General features: G+C 41.3%; 1 protein-coding gene across 1 annotated transcript in view; it reads right to left on the reverse strand.

Annotated features, from left to right (window-relative positions):
- Positions 1-20,767, reverse strand: part of TLN2 (talin 2) — a 352,944-nt gene that overhangs the window by 282,232 nt on the left and 49,945 nt on the right. Inside the window, exons 7-8 of the mRNA XM_029574657.1 lie at positions 13,052-13,115; positions 6,840-6,944 (exon numbers count right to left, since the gene is read on the reverse strand). Coding sequence (XP_029430517.1) covers positions 6,840-6,944; positions 13,052-13,115 — 169 coding nt within the window. The remainder of the gene's footprint in view (positions 1-6,839; positions 6,945-13,051; positions 13,116-20,767) is intronic.

Below are 20,767 nucleotides of genomic sequence, written 5' to 3' on the forward strand. Positions count from 1 at the left end.
GCTATCCTGCTCTCTATCCTCACAAAACGCAGAAATGCTTAATGGTTCCCTCACTTAAAATCAATGCGCCTCACCTGTACCGGGAAAAGGATTTTCACTGGATCTCCCCAACTCTGTGGAACAGACTGCCACCTGCCATTAGACTTGCTCCAAATCTCCGCTCTTTCAGAAAACTAATTAGAAGAAGGCTCATAGCAGCAACCTGCAAGAAGCTTTGCTTATTTTGGCTGCTCAATGCCCTCTCAGTTCTTGGTCACACTTACACTTTGATGTACTACCACTCTGGATCTACTCCTCCCCTGTTTAATTTGTTATGATGCTCATTGCTGGAGTTATTTGCAGTAATTGCCATATTTACACACTCCAACTTAAAGGTTAAAATGGTTGATCACAATTATCCTAATTTCTTAAATATTTGCTATTATTTTGTAACACACTTTGAACTCTTCAAAGGTAAAGCATGTCAAATAAATTTTAATAAGTGATTTAACAAAAAAAACATTTTTGCTCATGCTTACTTTTTAGAGATTTCCCAGCCCTGTGCTCTCTGTGGTCCAGGGCCTGAAAAAGTGATACCTCAGCCTTGAATTCACTTAGCTCACTGCTTCCAGGACATAGGGAAAGGATCCCTGGTCTCGCACTGACTTAATGACAAAGGAATCTGCATGTACTGTGTGGCGGCCATTTTTATGGCTGCTGTTATAACAGCTCCAGCACAGACAATTTTTTTTTTTTAACCATATCACTATCTTTAAAAAAAACCACCTTTTCAATGAGATGATGACTTTCGCTCTTTGCAAAGGCTCCTCAACCATATGTGAGGGCAATAGGTGAGTTCACAATATTGTGTGTGTGTGTGTGTGTGTGTGTGTGTGTGTGTGTATGTGAGGGTAAACATATATAAAACATTTATTTAGAGATATATATGTTTACACGTACCTAAATAAAATACATAAAATTAAATTAATGAAATAAAATTAAGAAAACAAATACTTAGATAGAATGGTTATAAATAGGGGATTTCATTTTGCACACTTTTCATACTGGGGCTTAGTCTGAGTTCTGTGACTCTAATGGGTATGATGGACTCCCTAGAGCATTTTAACTAATTTACTGCATCCCTAACAAAGAGAAACGTTTTGTAGCATGGCATCTGATGTGACTGCATCCACTGATGCTGCTGCAACTAGTGCTCCATCTTTATGGAAATGCCCTACTCTCATTGGCTTATCCACCCTAAGAAATATTTCAAAAAGTTACTACCAATGCAGTCTAAGGATTTGTATCTTATGGGATATTTGTACCTGAATTTACTGCTGTGATTTGTTTACGCTGTTTATCTCCAAATTATGTGTATGTGTTGCATTTAAGTGTATATACATATATACGTACATATGCGCACACACACACACACACATATATATATCTCCTGAACATTAGCCCTCTCAATAACAAAACATTTGAGTTAACAAGCAATTTCAGTGTTAGATAAAGAAAATGTATTTACATCCAGTATAGTCAGAAACCAGGATATATAACCATTGCAATATTAAAAAAAAACAAAAAACCCAAGAATGAATGAAGAGAAGATCAATTGCACATATTCTGAACTACAGTATGTATGTTTGACAAATAGCTGTTTAATGCATGTCATTAATCTTTGGGTTCACATGCATGTACTTTTTCTATCAATTTCTATCTGACAAAGGTACAAGTGAAGACCGAGGGTGCAGTGGGGTAGGGAGAGAGGTGGAAGGTGCGGCCGGGATATAAATTTCATATGCAGCCTTTTCTACAGACCCTACCACCAATTAATACAAGGTAGTTCCAAATAAACTATTACAACCAACCATTTCTGATCATTTATTACAGATATCATTAATCACCCAAAAACATATTGAATTTCGCAACATGAAACATCCTTTCAATATAGAGTAAAGCAACACTCACAAACAAAGAATGCTGAGGCTTTTAACATGGCAATTGAGCAAAAGGATAAAACAGGAACAAAGGCAATGCTTAAATTTAAAGTGATCTAATGCAAAAAATGAAACTATATGGTTCCAGCCAATAGAAAGTGTGGGCAAGGCAAATTAATCTAGTACGGTTATTATGAAATTTATTGTAACTACAGTAAGAAGCAAGCAAAAAGCCCAGTACAGTATCCAACAGAAAAGCCATTCAGTTATCTTAAGGGACAAAGAACAGGATCTCTAAAGGAAGCCTGGGAACATTTGGGATTGGCCAAGGAAAGGAGCAGATATGTCTATAAGGAATATGATGGGAGAAATTAACTGCATTAATTGTACAAGCAAGCATTATAATACTACAAATGGGAGGAACAAAACTGAAAGAGAGGAACTGAGCAGCCATTAGCAGAATATTTATCACACATAAAGATGCTCCCATTCATATAAATATCAGATGTGGGCAAAAGGGCTAACAAAACTATTAGACCTGTTTCTCTTCATAATCTTTGAATTTTCTTGGCTATAAGTGGAATTGGGGCAGGGGAGGATTGAAAAAAATAAGACTGCTCTTTGCTGCCCTCTTGGAAAAGTAGGTAGGGAATTTGTTTTTGAATGGCGATGCAAAGAAATCTATCTACAGAGTGCCCCCCCAAGTAGAAACATTCATTATGGTTTAATGACTATTCTTGTGGCTATAAATGGCAACTTTGCATGTCCACTGTCTGGTTTTGGTGTCTAGGGAGACTATCAGATACATTCTTTGGGAAATTGCCCATTTCCATACATTGCATACCTTTTGACAGAGACTGAAAAATCTATTCCTCCTTTTTTTGTTGATACAGAGCATCACTATTGGATTGTCTGGATTAACATCATTTTTCCTTTTAAACAGAGACTGAATACTTTTTATAGCACGGATCTAAATCAATTTGGGTTGAACTGGTCTACAAATGTAATAACATAACACTTAAGATTGCCCTCAAAGCTAGGTGATTTATGTGGCATGATAATCTTTTCTGAGGAGACCAAGTTCCTTGAGAGCTCTTCAGAGCAGCTCCTCATCTCTGATTGGAGGTATCTGTGGTATTCATAACTTGACATTGGTTTAAAGGGCTGTCCTCCCAGCAGATTTGAAGGATCCGGTCCCCATGCTAGAGATTAGATGAGAGCGTTTGTTATATTCTCTTTTTCACAAATATTTGTAGGTGTTGGTTCCAATGAGACTTCAGCGGCCACTGAACCTCCTGTTTGCTTCTCACAGAGTTATATTAAATACTAGGGATGTGAATCGTTTTTCTGACTATTGAAAATATTGGACGATATTTTCAAACTCGTCAAATATCGGGGTGTCCCCGAAAGCAACAGGAAACCCCACGAAATTTTCATGTGGTTTTCTTATCATTTGGGGGGTGGGTGGGAAGAAAGGGCACATTGAAAAACAACCCCCAAACCCACTCCAAGCCTTTAAATCATTTTGAATTATTTCAAATCCCCGACCCCCCAAAAACTTTTTAAAAGTACCTGGTGGTCCAGCAGGGGTCCAGGAGCGATCTCCTGCTCTTGGGCCGTCGGCTGCCAGTAAACAAAATGGCGCCAATGGCCCTTTGCCCTTACCATGTGACAGGGGCCATCGGTGCCATTGGCCCGGCCCCTGTCACATGGTAGGAGCAATGGATGGCCAGCGCAGTCTTAAAAAATGGCGCCGGTGCAGCTCTGGGGTAATCATGGATTACCTTCACTTTTTCCAGATACTATGGTACATTTTGCTGAAGAAATCTTGGCTGTATTTCCCGCACTTACCCGCATGCACCAGTACACCTGCCACACGATCAGAGACAGAACATGGAGTTGCTAGACATTGCTCTACCCACCTTCAGTCCCATGGATCATTGACTTCTTCAGTATTTTATGAAAGGGGATGGCTTTTGTCCTGTGAATCACTCATGGGTTAGCACGGTTTCTGTTCGGTTTACTACATAGGGCCTTGATTGCACATATCTGCGTGCATTGTCACACGTGTTTTACTTTTCTGTGTATTTTCCGCATGCATCTCATCTGCATACCCATCCTTTATTACATCCCGTGAGGCACCTGCTTTTGCTGTGCACACTAAAAAAAAAATTATGCACAGACAACCAGCACCGATTTCACCGCAGATCTTATTACATCGCCCCAGAGGATCCTTGTCATTAGCACCACATGTGGCAGTTCACATCTTTAGCTCTAATATACTAGCTGATTAAAAAAACAAGGTCCACGTGTCTATGTTTTATTTTTCTTTGCCTTGATATTTATGTTAAACCTCTGGTATTTGGTGTCATGGAGAACTTTTACTGTTATGCCTTCATAAAAGATTTTATTTCAACTCATTTTAAAGTCATTGCATAAAAAAAAACTGCAGACAAAATTTAACAAGCTGAGAGCAACAAAAAATGTCACATCTTGGAACAGTAAATTAATGGAAATATGATTAGATAAGGGACGATAAAGATGATGAAAGATGTTTATATCTGTAGGACATAATTTGTACACTGAATAATTGAACTACAAGAATATTTTTATTTATATAACAAGCTATGTTTCAGTTCCACCCCACTGAGTAAAATCTATGTTAACTGCCTGGTCCTTCTTGAAAACCACCACTTTCCATGGCTTCACAACAGATGAAAGTTTCAGAATACAAACTCACTGAAGTTCAATTTTAAAATTAAAGGGACGCAAGACTTTTTACCTTTGGAAGGCATGCTGAATTCAGGAAAAGAGATTATACCCAAAAGGAAAACATTGAAATTGACTGTGATCTGTCACCATGACACAGCTACTGAACAGGTTTGATTTAAAGCCTACAGGCACTAGAGAATGCTGACTTATGAACCCAAGTGAGTTTTCAGAGGAAGAAATATTGACAAAGACACAGTTACCATGGAGCTAAGCCACTTCTAAAATGTGTCCCAGTACTGGGTGAAGAGTTTAATGTGATCAAGCGCAGGCAAGTAATACTTTAAAATTCATATTTGCACAGGACTTTAAGCTACCTCAGCTTTAACGCTGTGCTTACTTAAGCACCCTTTAAGGTGTAGCTAATTTAACAGTAAACATCAGACTGACTCAAATTGCTACAGAATGGGAGTCTTAAAATATTCCCCATGCAGAGGCCCCATGGCTTGACCCATACTTAATCTTACGGAACACATTAATTCTGCATTTCAAGTAAGCACTATCAGGTTTTATAGCTTTACCTAAGCAGAGGGAATAATTCATGAATGGCTAAGATGACAGACAAGCTTAACTAAAAGAGACAAGTAGAAAAATATCATTACATGTAATACAAACAAAGACTGGAGGGTTTACCCTGATAGTCCTTGCATGGAGAAAATGTATCCAACAGGTTTAACCCCTTCATTGCCAAGGGATTAACAACTTCCCTGACTAAAAGAATTTAAGGTATTAAGAATTTTGAAGGGGTTTTTTTTTTTTTGCAACAACATTTTCAAACTACCATAAGTTAATTCAGTCATTCTTACATAAGTAAATGAAAGATTTATTGCAGCACAACAAAGGCTTTTTATGGGTGAAAAGCTTTTTTTTCTATCTCCTCCTTTCCTAAACCTTCCCTCCACTCTCCTGTACACCTACCTGTAGCACCCTCATTGTCCTGACCTCCTTTCCGTCTCTACCAATGTACTTTCCTTGCGTGCTTCCTACCTACCTGCTTTCCCACAATCCTCCCTGCCTTTAAACCCAATTTCCTTCTTCTATCCACAATTATACTTTCATGTTCTTTTCTGGTTTTCTTGTCCCTGCACATTCCTAACTCCTACCCACCCCAACTCTCGGTGAGCACGGCACAGGCAGTTGCGTGACCCTCTAAATGTTGCTGGCACTGCTGGCTTCTCTCACCTCCCACTTTTCAAGCTCACAGAGTATCATTTTTCTATTTTAGTCACCGGTGAGTGGCCGAAGCAGAAGCAGGTGAGATCCCAATCTGTGAAGTCATATACCCATATGTCTCAATGGCTATGGGTTCTACTAAATATGGCACTCTGACTTTAAAGTAGCAAAAGGAAATACATTCTAAAAAAACCCCAAAAAAACGCAATTACATTACAGTAGTCATGGACAGAAGGGACTGTGTTCATGGCCATGCCGCTGTATGAAATGCTGTTACTGTGATCTACTAGATATTATTAGAGAAAGATGGACTATAAGGCAAAATAGAATGTGGTTTTGAGTAATGTTTCAGTTAGTACAAAGTCTCTGAAGGATCACCTAACAATTTGCATTATATAGGGATATGTAAAATACCTATTTTTATTCATACAGATTTAATCTACAAGGAGTAGGAATAAGGACTGGATTAATTACTTTACCTGATGGGCGTAAACATTAAAAGCAGGCATAACGAACAACAAAAGAAAAGCCTTTCCATAGGAAAAATATTATTTATCATTCTGTAAAGAAAACACAGATTATAGGGCAAGGAGAGGGGCCTTATTATGAAGGAACAGAACTGAAACTTTTATCAAAGGCTGATCATTTACAGAAAGTTCCTTAAAAAGACAGCTTAGAGCTGAGGGACCTTAATTATCAAAGAGGTTTTGGTTATCCGGTGACCGATCACCTGTTTTTCAACAGACAGACCCTTTGTCTGAAAAAAAAAAGTGATGGCAGATATATTAAACATATTTAATTATCAGGTTTATTAACATGTAATTTATCTCAGCTCAAAGTTCAGTCACATGCTACAATTACTCCAATTTGTACACACACCCTACAGTATATGATTACTGACCACTGACTAGTGATGACTAGTGATGAGACCTATAGAGAAATAATTATGGTGAATAAATGAACGTTTTAAAAACTGACCTTCACAAGGAAAAAGGACACGCCATAAGTCCTGAGGGAGCGGGCTAGCTTCACATACTTGACCTTGGCTTCAATTTCAGTCATTTCTCCACAGTTTTTGTGTTCCTATAAAAGAAATCCAATCTAATGTAATATAGTTCATTGTGCTGATCCCTCACACATAAAACCACCACTATTCTTATCCACCCTGGACACAAGCATGCTCATAGTTGTACCACTCCAGAAACACAAGCATTCATGCTTGGAATCTCAATACTATTTTGGTCACCTAACTCGTACATCACCCTGTAAAATACAAAAAATGAACAAACGGTTTTGCAAGGGGCTGCCGTTACTGTATGTGTACAGAAGACCCATTCATTACAAAAATTAACAACTTATTTCAGATTTTATTTTGAGAATATGTATTAAGTTTTATATATTTCTATTGTTAATTTGTATCTGTTGTTGTTTTCTTGCCTTCAGCTTTAATATGAAAAGACAGGTGACAAAGTTGCATTGCATTGTAAGACATTAAAATGCCTGTGCATTTAGTGAGCCTGTTAGTTTTTAGTAGAAACGTTTTTTCCCCTTAAGATAACTGTGGCTCAGGAAATTGGTGAGCGCTTCATACTTTTGGTATCATTTTATGAAAATTTGAGTTTTTCAGGAGTACAGCCAGGTTGAACTTTAGACAAGAAGTAAGGAGGTGGCCAGAGATCAGCTGGGGTCTATTGCACTGGAAGAGGAGAAACTGTGCAGACTAAATGCATGTTACATTTCTCATCTGCCATTTTATTCAATCTTTCTATGGAGTTGAGCCTGCAATTGTAGTAATGCACCCAGTAATTATCCAGTTGTTCCATCTTGGGGAAGGGAAGGGACATTGCTAACTGAACAGATTTAGTGACATGATTTTCTGGATGTTATCATACAATAAAACAAGGTAATAAATTAACATTCATAATAAGACAAGTCAATCTTGCATTCTGATTTGTTGATATCCTATATTCTTTTCTCTTTAGAGATCTACAGTCTAACTGAGAAGGATGTATGACAACATAAATCATATTATTCACAGGCAACATTATATATACATGCAACTACTACAGACAGAAGGCAGGTGTATTATAAAATAAATTTAACAATCAAGAGTAAGCTGTTAGTTTTTATTTGTTGGGTCTGCTTAAAAGTAATCACAATCTAATTCATACATATGTGCTCTTATATTCAGCCTCTTTGTAAGCTCTCTTATGGAGGTCAATGATTAAACTATACTGATTCACTTTATTTCACAGCTTTTCTAATTTTTCTAATGTTCCCTGCAGCACATAAAGAATTACTGATACAATCTGTTCCCACTGCAACCATGGCCCCTTTGTAGCCTCTAATGCCAGTGTATGTCTTATTAATCACACTGCTCTTCACAAAGGTAAGGATTCAATACAGAAGCACTGGGAGATGACATGCAAGTTTTAATGCACAGCACAACCTCCATAAAAAAATCCATAAAAATATAACAGCGGTGCAAAAATGACTGATCTCTATAAGCTGCTGCAACCTGGGGAATTAAAGCACATACAAAGGAACAGGATTAAGGCAAGGATAGCGAATTGCAGCCTTCAACTGCTACAGACCTGGTTTTCAAAAATGCAACAAGGAATATTCACAAGACTATTATTAGCATACATCTGAATGAACAAATGAGTTAATTTGCATAATTTAGCTATCCTGAGAACCAGAGCTGATTGCTGCACTTGAAAATCGAAGTTTACCAACCAGGAACTAAAGTGTTCAATCTGGACATTTAGTAAAAGGGTTGAATTTGGGTAGACCTACAATATCAGAATTTAGTGGGAAATTATTACGCAGCAGGATTAAGGATTTTCTGAGGAAGACGAGGGTCTACTGATTCACACAATTAGAAGTGATACATTTGCACTCAGATTTTTATTTATATATACACAATCTCATTCTCCAGAATCCAAAAATTGTTCAGTATGGATTACATAAAAACATGCACAATACAAAAACAATGTAGAACTGCTTAATCCAATACTGTTTACTAATTCAACAATTTGGGGCGGATTTTAAGAGCCCTGCTCGCCTAAATCCGGGCGGATTTAGGCGAGCAGGGCCCTGCGCGCCGGTGCGCCTATTTTACATAGGCCTACCGGCGCGGGCAGAGCCCCGGGGTTTTCTGAGGGGGGTGTGTCAGGGGGCGGGCCCGATCCGCACGGCGTTTTCGGGGCATGTCGGGAGCGTTTCGGGTGCGGGCCCGGGGGCGTGGCCGCGCCCTCCGGACCCGCCCCCAGGTCGCATCCCGGTGCGCTAGCGGCCCGCTGGCGCGCGGGGATTTACGTCTCCCTCCGGGAGGCGTAAATCCCCCGACAAAGATAAGGGGGGGGGGGTTTAGACAGGGCCGGGCGGGTGGGTTAGGTAGGGGAAGGTGAGGGGAGGGCAAAAGAAAGTTCCCTCCGAGGCCGCTCCGAAATCGGAGCGGCCTCGGAGGGAACGGGGGTAGGCTGCGCGGCTCGGCGCGCGCCAGCTATACGGAATCGATAGCCTTGCGCGCGCCGATCCAGGATTTTAGCGGCTACGCGGGTATCTACTAAAATCCCGCATGCTTTTGCTTGCGCCTGATGCGCCAGCAAAAGTACGCCAAATCGCGCGGTTTGAAAATCTACCCCTATGTGTATAAATTTAACTAAAAAGCAATACTTTGATTTTTTTCCCTAAAAGGTTAATATTCAATTCCTTCTCTCAGCAAAGACTTTAAATCATTCTATAACATAGGTGCTGCATATAAAAAAGCTTTAACACATGTCCCTAGTATCCTATATTCACACAGAGGCAGATTAACCAACAAATTTTGCCCCGACTGTTTGCAGATGTGCTGATTTCTTAGATAATATAAACACAGCCAAACTATGGGGCCCTTTCCTATAAAGATTTTTATGAATAATTGTAAGAATTTTGAATTGAGTTCTCAAATGTGTTGCCAACCAATGCAACTCCCTCCGTTTTGGTGTAATACTGGCTCCAGGTTTTTGACTGTTGTACCTGTATTTACAAAAATCATTAAATAAAAAAGTTTACAGCCAACCCAATGGCTCAGCACCAGTGCTGTGCACTGCCATGCAAAGGAGAAGAGTTTGATTCTGGGTCAGGTCCTGCTTCCCTTGGGGCAAACAAGGGGCTGGGAAAAAAATGTAAAGCAGGGATGGCGAACTCCAGTCCTCAAGTGCCACCAACAGGCCAGGTTTTCAGGATATCCCCAATGAAAATGCATGAGAAGGATTGGCAAGCACTGCCTCCACTGGATGCAAATCTATCTCCTGCATTTTCATTGGGGATATCCTGAAACACCTGGCCTGTTGGTGGCACTTGAGGACTGGCGTTCGCCATCCCTGATGTAAAGGCAGTGAGGAAATGCTGGGTAAAGGGCCTGTGATTGAGGGGTTCTGGAAGGCAACCTCGTGCACAGATCCTGGCCAAGGAGTGACGCTGCAAAGACTGGGCTAGATGAGCTGAGAGGGGACATAAATGATCAGGATTTGAATAGCTCAGTGGTGCTCAAACTGATCCTTGGGGTCCCCCAGCTAGTCAGGTTTTCAGGATAATTCTGCTGAATATGCATGAGATTTATTTGCATACGCTACCTCCTATGTATGCAAAACATATCTCATGCATATTTATTAGAGATATCCTGGCTGGGGGGGGGGGGTAGGAGGGTCGCGGAACGGTTTGAGAACCTCTGGTATAGCTCATACCAGATGTATGCAAAGCTATAGAGAGACTCAGGAACGGTAACTTTTAAACAGGTGCGCGGGAGCATATGTGCTTGTGTTCGTCGGCCCGCACCCATTTTATAATATTCATGCGTATATGCGCATACTTATAAAATAGTCTGCCCGTGCGCACGTGTGCGAATCCCACTTCTACTGTGTAAGTGGTGGGATTTTAAAAGACATGCGTGCCGACGCCATTACCAGTTCATTCCCAGCTTGCTCAGATAAGGAGTAGAACTTCCAAACCTCCCCCCCCCTAGTTTAATAGCCTCCCTTCTCCCCTGATAGCCCCCAACCTTTAAAACCCCGCCAATTTATTTGTCTTTATTTTATAACTTGCACATCATCCATAGCAGAAGTAAAGTTACGTGGCAGGGGATCCTGGCGCGTGCCTGTGCGCGTAAGTATTTGCGCGAGGATTTCAGTGTGAAATCCAGGAACGCCTGTACCCTACCCAGATCATATCCATGCCCGCCCTTCTTTTTTTTTTTTTTTTTTGGAACTGTTCATTTGTGCATGTAGCAGCAAGTACGCGCTTATGCGGGCAGCTTTTAAAATTCGCTCGGCACGTGCTGGCTCAACTTCTGTACATATCTCCCGGTTTTGGCGCACCAGGCTTTTAAAATTCACCTAATACAGGACAGTCCCATCTCCTTAAAATGGGGGGGAAAAAAAGCCCTATATGGCTGCAAATGAAGGCTCATGGCATCTGATCACAACCCTGGCTCCAACTGAGCTGGAAATTTAAAGGAGCAGGAGAAATCTCACAGACTCACACACTCCTTTATCCCGTCACCCTTGCCCCGTCCCCCCAAAAAACCCTCAAATAAAAGTTCAAAGAATATAATAAAAGCAGTCCCAAACCTGCTCATTTTATAGAAACACTCGCAAAAGACCCAATAAACCAGCCAGATCTCCAGAAGTATTCTATTTCTTCCCCCTTTTTTATCTTTTTGATTCTCAAACTTACAGCATAGACCACTAAAATATTCCAGGTTTCTACAGGCAATCCATAGGTGCCCACAGGATACTGCATTGCTCTATGTCGAACATGCGGCTGATTGCCACAGAAATCCCAAACATTTTAGAGGTCTGTGCTACAGCAACTGTAATAAAGAATAAAATTAACCTTTAGACCGTGACATTAAATCCTACAGGATTTAGCCCTAAGCAATGCTCTCACACAATTCCTGTATAAACCAATGTCATCATGTATCGTCTTACATTTTTTATTGACCATAACAATAATTTCTCGGGTGTCAACCTACATATTCCATCACCAGGAGTGCTTTTGTTGCAGTTGGAAATCTTGAGTCTGTCACACATTAATTGGCTACCTGAGGTTTTGGCTTGCATAAAGCTGCCTTGCAGGGTACCAAATAACGTTTTCTTGTTTCACTTTGATCAAAGTCTTCCAAAACTGCACAGCTTTATAAATTTAGTGTTGTACAAATTGAGAATAATCTTCTGCAAGAAAAGTAGTTTCAATCTGAATAGCAGAACCTGAATACTGTCAGTTTTTAATTGGGTTAACAATGATGTCTATCTTTAGTGGAAGCTTCTCTATACATCACTGAAGGAGGTGGCCAAGTTTTAAGGTTTTTAGTTTTCCAAATGTATGGCCAGATGGCAGTGGATGTAATCCCCTGCTGTAACTCCTAGCTATTGCTTAGCTCATCTTGCTATGCAGAACAGAAACAGTCTCTAGAGAGCCAAATGCTACTCTCATGAAGACCCGGTGACCCTCCAGAGAAGAACACAAATGGGTAAAGCTGCAAACTGTTCTTTTGTTTATGGAGGTTGATGAAATATTTGATCTTTAAATGAAACAAGGGTAACAGAAAATGACTCTTCATGAGGAGGTGGGGGATGGTAATTTTTTTTTTTTTTTTTTTTGCTTATGACAGATAAAGGGTGGGAGAAAGATGGCTTTTGGCTGGCAAGATATGGAAAACTAAGAATCACTGGATGAGAGAGGGAGGAGGGACAAAGCTAAATTTGATTCGACAGACATTCATTTCAAACATATGTTCATTCACCTCAAGAACTCAAATTCTATGAGGCAAGGTAAGGGCCTTTTCCTTGACATTCACCCATGCCTGTGCCAACGGGTAAGGGTCATTGTGCAGCAAAACCTAGGGCTAACCCTCACACACACACACACACACACACACACACACACACACACAAAAGTACACCTTTGGTTACACTGCATAAAGATTAGGCTTCCCTCACTGCGGATTATAGTGCAGTTCCATGTGATGACTTCATACATTCATCAAGACATTTGCTTCTTTTTCATTACAAAACCTTATCCAGCAGCTGTACTTTCTTTCATATTATTATAGCACAGAACTATCTTCCCTACTTATGGGACCACCAGAAGATATCCAGATGTCACCAGCATAAGCCAACCCCTAGAACTTAGATACTTTGCTTTACCTGAAATACTCTTTTCTCTGCTCCTCTTTGCTTGATATATTCTTTAGGTAAGAATTCCTTTAACCTGGAAAAAAAAAAAAAGGGCTCAACCTTTTTATCATTTCATTGGTTCAAGCACGATATTAAGAAATTACCAACCACCCCAATATATAATTTTTTCTGCACATCTGCACTTTATAAAAGGCTGAGAACATGCCCTGCCAATCAAGATTATTGGCTTAACATTCCAGGACTTCTCTTGGGGACGCAGCGCTCTCATGCACAGGACAGCACGGCTCACGGTTGTGCTGTTTTAGAAATACTGAAATCATCCAGGTACATGCAGAAAATTAATATATGCATAGCTCAGAAGCTTCATGGTTAAGGGATCTCAGTTTGGGGACAAAGACAAATCTGCTTCCTTTCAAAAGTACTGACGTTATCAATGGTGCTGTCAGAGATGCTTATGCTTGCAAGACGATCTCTGTACAAATTACTTCTATGCAAACTTTCAGGCCGATACAGTAAAGCGCGGCCGCGGTTACCCTGTTTCTAACCCACTTTGTAGCCACAATTTGGCCGCGTAAGTCTAACCCGCGATTCACTATCCGTTTTTACCAATCCTTACCGCTTCTTTAAATCGACGCATTTCCCTTTCCGCCCGCGGCATGTATATGATATGTAAATGATCGGATTAGCTATTCCCTCCCATAAAGTAACATGCGGCCCCATTATCGCCTTTTTAACCAACTGTTTTGCCGCGTCTTTAACCCGCTAATTTACCGCCTTCCCTGACCCTGGCGTTAGAGGGATGTGACAGCAATAGGCAGGCTCCGGTCAAATAAGTGGGTGGGTTGGAGCAAGCGAGTAACATGGTGTGGCCTGGTTCTCCTACGCTCGGGCCTGGTTCTCCTATGCTCGGGCATCAGGGATTGCCAGTCCTCTCTCCCCCCCCTCCCGAAGCAAGGCGCAGGGCGAAAATCAACTCGACATGTTATTAAAGCAAATAGAAATTGTAACAAAAGTAAACTTACTGCATGCTTCCAGCAGCCCCAGTCTTCTCTCCCCTCCTCCCGAGGCGCCCACCGCGGCTCCCCTGCCTCCCGGGGGCAGCCGGCGGTGAAAGCGGCTTCCAGCAGCCCCGCCAGCGAAGGTGCATGAACGCACATCCAATTTGGGCGCTCAAGGCAGCGAAGGCGCATGAGCGCACGCCGTGACCTGAGCGCCCGGATGGACGTCCGAGGTCACGGCGTGCGCTCATGCACTTTTGCTGCCTGGCCTCCATCCCCAGCATCCTCACCCTCACTTCTTATCCCCCATCCCAGCATCCTCTTCCCCGACTTATTCCCATCTCAAGTATCATCTCTGCTGCAGAATCTGCCTGCACACCTTTTCCCACTGCAGCCACCACATCCGCTCATTCCCCCTGCCTCCTCCCCAGGCAAAATATATATTTAACAGCAGACTTGATACTAACACTTCTCCCCCATCTGCACTGGCTTTGCAAGCTCACAAGTGGGCACTTCCTGTATGATGATCCCACAGTGCATGAGAAGTGCTGACACATGAGAGTTGAACATGCTGACAGTGCTGACACAGATGGAAAGGAGCAGTGGCTCAGCCCCTGCTGTTTCTCCAGATATCCCACTGGGGTCAAGAGCTAGGTCTGGGCCTGGGTCTGCACGGCCTAAAGTGCAGCGTGCACTGCTGCTCAAGGAACACCTGCTCAGCCACACATGGAGCGCACCACAGGGGACAATGTTGGTAGTGAGCCTGGACCAGCAGTGTCCCTCGTCACCCAGTGCCCTGGGCGATCACCTTGCTCACCCTACGCAAAAGACAGACTCTAACCACCTCTATTCTTCCTCTTTCCACCACTCCTCATATTGAACTCATTCATGTGCATCCAAATTTCCCTGTGCATGGCCTTCACATCCATCAGCCTGGTCTGCACCTATTTCTTTCTGCTCCCCTCCCTTTGTGGTCAGCTCCTGTGACCCTGTAGCTCCCCTGCCTCCCGGGGGCAGCCGGCGGCAAAAGCGGCTTCCAGCAGCTCCGCCGGCAAAGGTGCATGAACACACGTCCAATTTGGGCGCTCAAGGCAGGCAGCGAAAGTGCATGAGTGCACGCTGTGACCTTGGACGTCCAGCCGGGTGCTCAGGTCATGGCATGCGCTCATGCGCCTTCGCTGCCTTGAGCACCCAAATTGGACGTACGTTCATGCACCTTTGCCGGCGGGGCTGCTGGAAGCTGCTTTCGCCGCCGGCTGCCCCCGGGAGGCAGGGGAGCCGCGGTGGGCGCCTCGGGAGGAAGGGAGAGAGGACTGGGGCTGCTGGAAGCATGCAGAAAGTTTACTTTTGTTACAATTTCTATTTGCTTTAATAACATGTCGAGTCGATTTTCGCCCTGCGCCTTGCTTCGGGAAGTGGATGGTACCAGGAAGTGGTACCATCCACTTCCTGGTACCTGGAACCATCCACTTCCTGGTACCTGGTACCATCCATTTCCTGGTACCTGGTACATTTGAAATGACATTTGAAATGACAGGTACCAGCGCACCGAGGATACTGTATAGGCGCTGTATAGCACTCTATACAGTAAAATGGATTGCGCACGCCTACCGCTTCATGGACGTGCTTTGGACGCCGCTTGCATTTGTGTCTAATTTAAATACTGTATCGAGCGGTATGTGATCCGAACTGTGCTTGCGGGAAACGAGCGAGCGCCCGGCACTGCCGCACTTTTTCTTACGCGCCCTTACTGTATCGGCCTGTTTGTTAATAGATAAACATAAGGAGTAAAGAGCTAAAGCGCTCCAATTTTAGAAGGTCTTGCAGAAAACACAGAAGTAACCTTTTACTTTGTAAATGAAAATGTGATCATCATTGTGCTTTCTTCAGGGTCAGACATTCTTAATTATATTTCTTGAGTCCAGTTTAAAAGGTTTAACATAGTTAAGGATACAAAATAGTGTGCTACTGCATAAAACAAATAATGAATTTATACAGAAGTCAAAAATAAAAAAAAAAATAAAGACAGACAGGTTTCACACATTTGGGTACAGTAGATACATTTTGTTGTGACACGAAATAATGGGTTTGGGGTTCCTTGCAATGTGCAAGACAGATCTAGCATTGTTTTCCCTCCACAGACAAAAAAAACAAAATTAAAGCAGCTTTCTAGTATATATGGCAGTACAGTCCAGGCTGCTAAAAACTCAGATTCCCACGGGCAATACTGGCCACAGTTGTCTAACTTTTATCCATAAATTCCCATAGAAAAACTCTGCTTTTAGCCATCTGCATTAAAATGTCTTACATCCTCTTATCTTTTTTAAACATCCTGTTCCGAGATACATCTCACAAATATGCAAGTGATTTTCAGACTTTTCCGTAAGTCAACTTCAAGTGGATAATTTCTCTAATATTTTTACAAAAAAGTCATTAAGGTCACAAACTTTTCTAGAAGATTAGCGTTACCACAAAGGGAAAGTCAGGTTGTTCTCAAAACTCCCACTGCAGCCTACAAACAGGCTTCACATATTTAATTTGAGGTGGATCTCATTTCATATGTAACTGGAAGCACAACATAGGATGATATTACTGGGAACGTGAAAGAAATATACCATAAAAACTCTTTAAAAAAGAAAAAACCCCAAAACATTGGGCCACTATTCGAGAACATTTGGAATAAATCATTTTCAAATGAATTATTTAGATCAAGAGAACTAAATAACGGTTTTACTGAAATAATCTATTTCACTTAACTAAGCAACCCCCAGATCTGTTAACCTAGATCTTCTGTAGGGATAAAGGCAGAAACCAATTATTTGACTGATTTAGCAGTCACTGAAATATTTCCTGACTTCTCTCTCCATATGTTAATAGCATGTTCATAAACTTGTTACTCTTTTCACCTTCCCATATGGGATGTGAACAGATATCAACCTGATTTACGTCAGAAGGTCTGAAATATATATTTCAGCACTATTTGCAAATTATTTTCTTAGCATATTTAGATAACAGTTTATATGCGACAAGCACTGCCAAAATGTATCAAATAGCAATGCATTTGTATTTGTGCCAACACCGGAATCCTTCATACTTACATTTCCAATATGTGAAAAGCTTACATAAGAACATAAAAACATAAGGCTTGCCATACTGGGTCAGACCAAGGGTCCATCAAGCCCAGTATCCTGTTTCCAACAGTGGCCAGTCCAGATCACAAATATCTGGCAGCATCCCAAGGGGTAGATAGATCCCAAGCTGCTTATCCCAAGAATAAGCAGTGGATTTCTGCAACTCTACCTTAATAATGGTTAATGGATTTTTCCTCCAGCAACTTGCCCAAACCTTTTTTTAAACGCAGCTATACTTAATAGTTTTCATGTACAATATAACAAAAGCTAAAAATAAGGTCCTTTAAAAAAAAAAAATTTAGGTAAAGGAATAGGTGACTAAAGATATTTAAAAATAAAAAAACAAAAACCCAATACAAACAGATCACTTGATGTCAGAAAACACTACAGGTTTTCACTCAGAAATTACTTCCATAACACATCTGCAAATTCATTTACCTGCTCTGTAGAAACTTGGTATTAACTTTAAAAAAAAGCCTTTAACAGCTAAAAGCTTCCATGGTTTACTTTCTATATAACATGTAAATCTCATAACTGGCTAAGTTCCATGTGAAACCATATGGAACATGGAAGACATTTTCTAATGTAAATTTACAATCTTATAGGGTCATTCATCAAAATGTGTTATAGCATTAACGCATGCATTGGGTGGAATTTATAAAAATGAGGAGCGCTATTGCACGGTTTTAATGCCGGAAATAACTACACCTTTTTTCCTGGCATTAAGCTGTGCGATATGCCCAAAACAGCCGTAACGCAATTCATGATAAATTTTTAGAATTGCATTTCGGTCATTTCTGGGCTTGAGGGAGGGAGAGAGCTCAAATGACGTCAAATCTTCACAGAGGTGTACTGTGCTGTTCATACGTCTCACTCTGCATGAAAAACTGGCTCCTAGATGGCTCTCCTATAGAGATATAAATACTTGACTACTTTGAGGGCCTTATAGATAGGTGCTCTCTCTCCCACCACGCGAAATTACTGTTGTGAAGCACTATGTTGCTGCAGTAATTCTAAAATTTCTATAAACAGACCCCTCTTTCTTAGCATGGATGTTATTCATGCGTTATCGCATTTTGATGAATCTAGGGGTTAATATGCAAATACATGCAAGAAACTGAAAATTAATATGGGGAGATTGGGATTTATGCAATATAATAATAAACACAACAGCACAACTCTTTTCTTCAACAGCTATAAACAGGTCTGATTTTCAAACTGTGCAAAATGAAGTTATTTGCATGCACTGCCTTCACTGTATGCAAATACATCTCATGCATATTCACTGTGGACAGCTGAAAAACAGACTTGTCTGTGGTTCTTGAGGACCAGAATTGGCCACCCTAGTTGTTCATGGCAGAAAAAGACCAGCTGGTTCAACCAGTCTGCCCATTTATTCCTGTCAATATTGCAGACTATATCCCAGGTGCCAGCTACAAAGCATGACCGCTTGTAGAATATCGCTCTTTATCCAAGACAGTACCTGAATGTAATCTACTTTGCAGTGTCAAAAAGCAGACGAAAAAATCAAATTAAAAAAAAAAAATTGGCAACTTCTTCCACTGTACTCCACCATCTTGGGTAGCAGAGCATGCAAGACCCTTATTTACACCCAGCACCCCTCCCACGTCAAATCACAAAGTCTTACAATAATCCAAACAGCCATCAATACTACCAAGGCTGTTACTTGAATATCCAAGTCTTCTTGGGTCCCTATTTTCTTTCAGGGTGTCTCCCCATCCCCACCATATCAATTTCAACACCACAAGGCATATGTAGATTGTCAGACAGACCCACTAGGACTTCCACTTCTAATTATTACTGTTCTTGCAGCCTGTCAGAAAGAGGCAGCATTAATTTTATCATCACAGCCTGCTAGACAGACCTGGCTATGTGAACCCTTGCATGTCTGCTAAATCTTCCATTATCTCTCTACTTTTTTGCAACTAATGAGTCTGTTTCTTATCCCATGCCTTTAAGTCTGTTACCGTTTTAACTTCCACCTCCCAATCCAGAAGGGCATTTTAGACATCTACAACCTATTCTGTAAACATTTTTTCTTCAGTCTACTTCTAAAACCTCCTTTACACTGAGAAAATAGTGCTCAAGAAGCAACCTAATTCCTTTCAGATAACTGAATGTCTATCATATACCTCTATTCCCTCTCTCCTCTAGAATCCTAAGTCTCATCTCACAGAGATTCAGGACTTATACCATTTTGGTAGTCCTTCGCTGAATCATATCCACTGTCAATATTCTTCTAACATTAGAGCCTCTAGAACTGGAAATACTAATTCTAGGCGAGGTCCCAACAATGACCTGTAAATGCTGTAATTACTTCCTTTTGTCTACTAGTTATGTCTCTCCTTATTCACTCTAGCAGCCCCTCCAGCTCCACCATGTTGGACTCTTTGCTACCTTGAAATCACTGGATATAATCACTCCAAAGTCTTGCTCCTGTTCTGTGGGAATCAGTAACTCACTTTCCAATGTATACTGTTTCCTCTGATTTTTGTACCCAATACATGCATAAATCTGCATTTTTTCAGTATTGAAACTTAGCTGCCCACACTCCTCATGCTTTCTCTGTCACTTCTCATGCTGTCAGCTCTCATGTATTTTCATTCTGGTGCAGATCTCTGCATTATCTGCAAAAGTAGAGTGTTCCCACCTATTGGTTAGAGTAGGAGGCTGAGAACCAGGGAAGCCAAGATTCAAATCCTGCTTCTCCCTCAGATGCTTCTTGTGATCTTGGCACACCTTCCACTACCTCAGGTAGCCTAAGTCCTGTTGGGCAGGGAAATCACTACAGTACCTGGATTGTAACTCACCTTGAGCTCGGATTTGGAAAAGGCAAGAAATTAAATCTAAAACCTAAATCCAAATTCAGAAAGACAAACTTTTTCTACTAGCGTCTCTGCATCATCACTCACAAAGATATCAAACTAAACATGCACCAATCCTTGAGGCACTCCACTCTTCACTTTTCTTTCTTCAGCCTGCAGTCCCTTTACCACCATGCTCTTAACTATTCCTTACCCAATTTCTATGCCAGTCTACCACCTCAAGCTGTTCATTTTATTTATTAGCCTCATATGTAGGAAAGTTTCAAAAGCTTGTTGAAATCTAACTACACCACATTCAGTGCCCACTGCCAATGTAATTGTTTGGTTGTCCATTCAAAGAAATTAGATTTGTCTTATAATTTCCCAGGCTCCCTCTAATCCTGCAACCTGTTGGAATCAAGATACTTCACTGTCCTTTCCTTCTTTTCCCCACCCACTGGCCTGTAATTTTCAACCTCCTTCCTTTTACCAGTTCTGTAACAGGAGGACATCAGCCCTTCTCCACCCCTTCAGTAGACCTACCAGAACTCTGAGCTCCCTTAATATTGTTTAACGGGGGTGAACAAACTAAAGCCTATGGGCCAGAAACAGACCAACATCATTTTTTTTCTCTCATATGGCCTCAGACAGGCCATAACACAGGCAATAATAGCACTATCACATGGTGCAAATGCAAATTTTGGGAAGGGACGGAATTACGGAGGAATTTGGGTGGGATTTATGAAAATGAGGGGTAATACCGCACCATGC

The sequence above is a fragment of the Rhinatrema bivittatum genome, chromosome 13 (assembly GCF_901001135.1).
Source record: "Rhinatrema bivittatum chromosome 13, aRhiBiv1.1, whole genome shotgun sequence".
Taxonomy (NCBI): Eukaryota; Metazoa; Chordata; class Amphibia; order Gymnophiona; family Rhinatrematidae; genus Rhinatrema; species Rhinatrema bivittatum.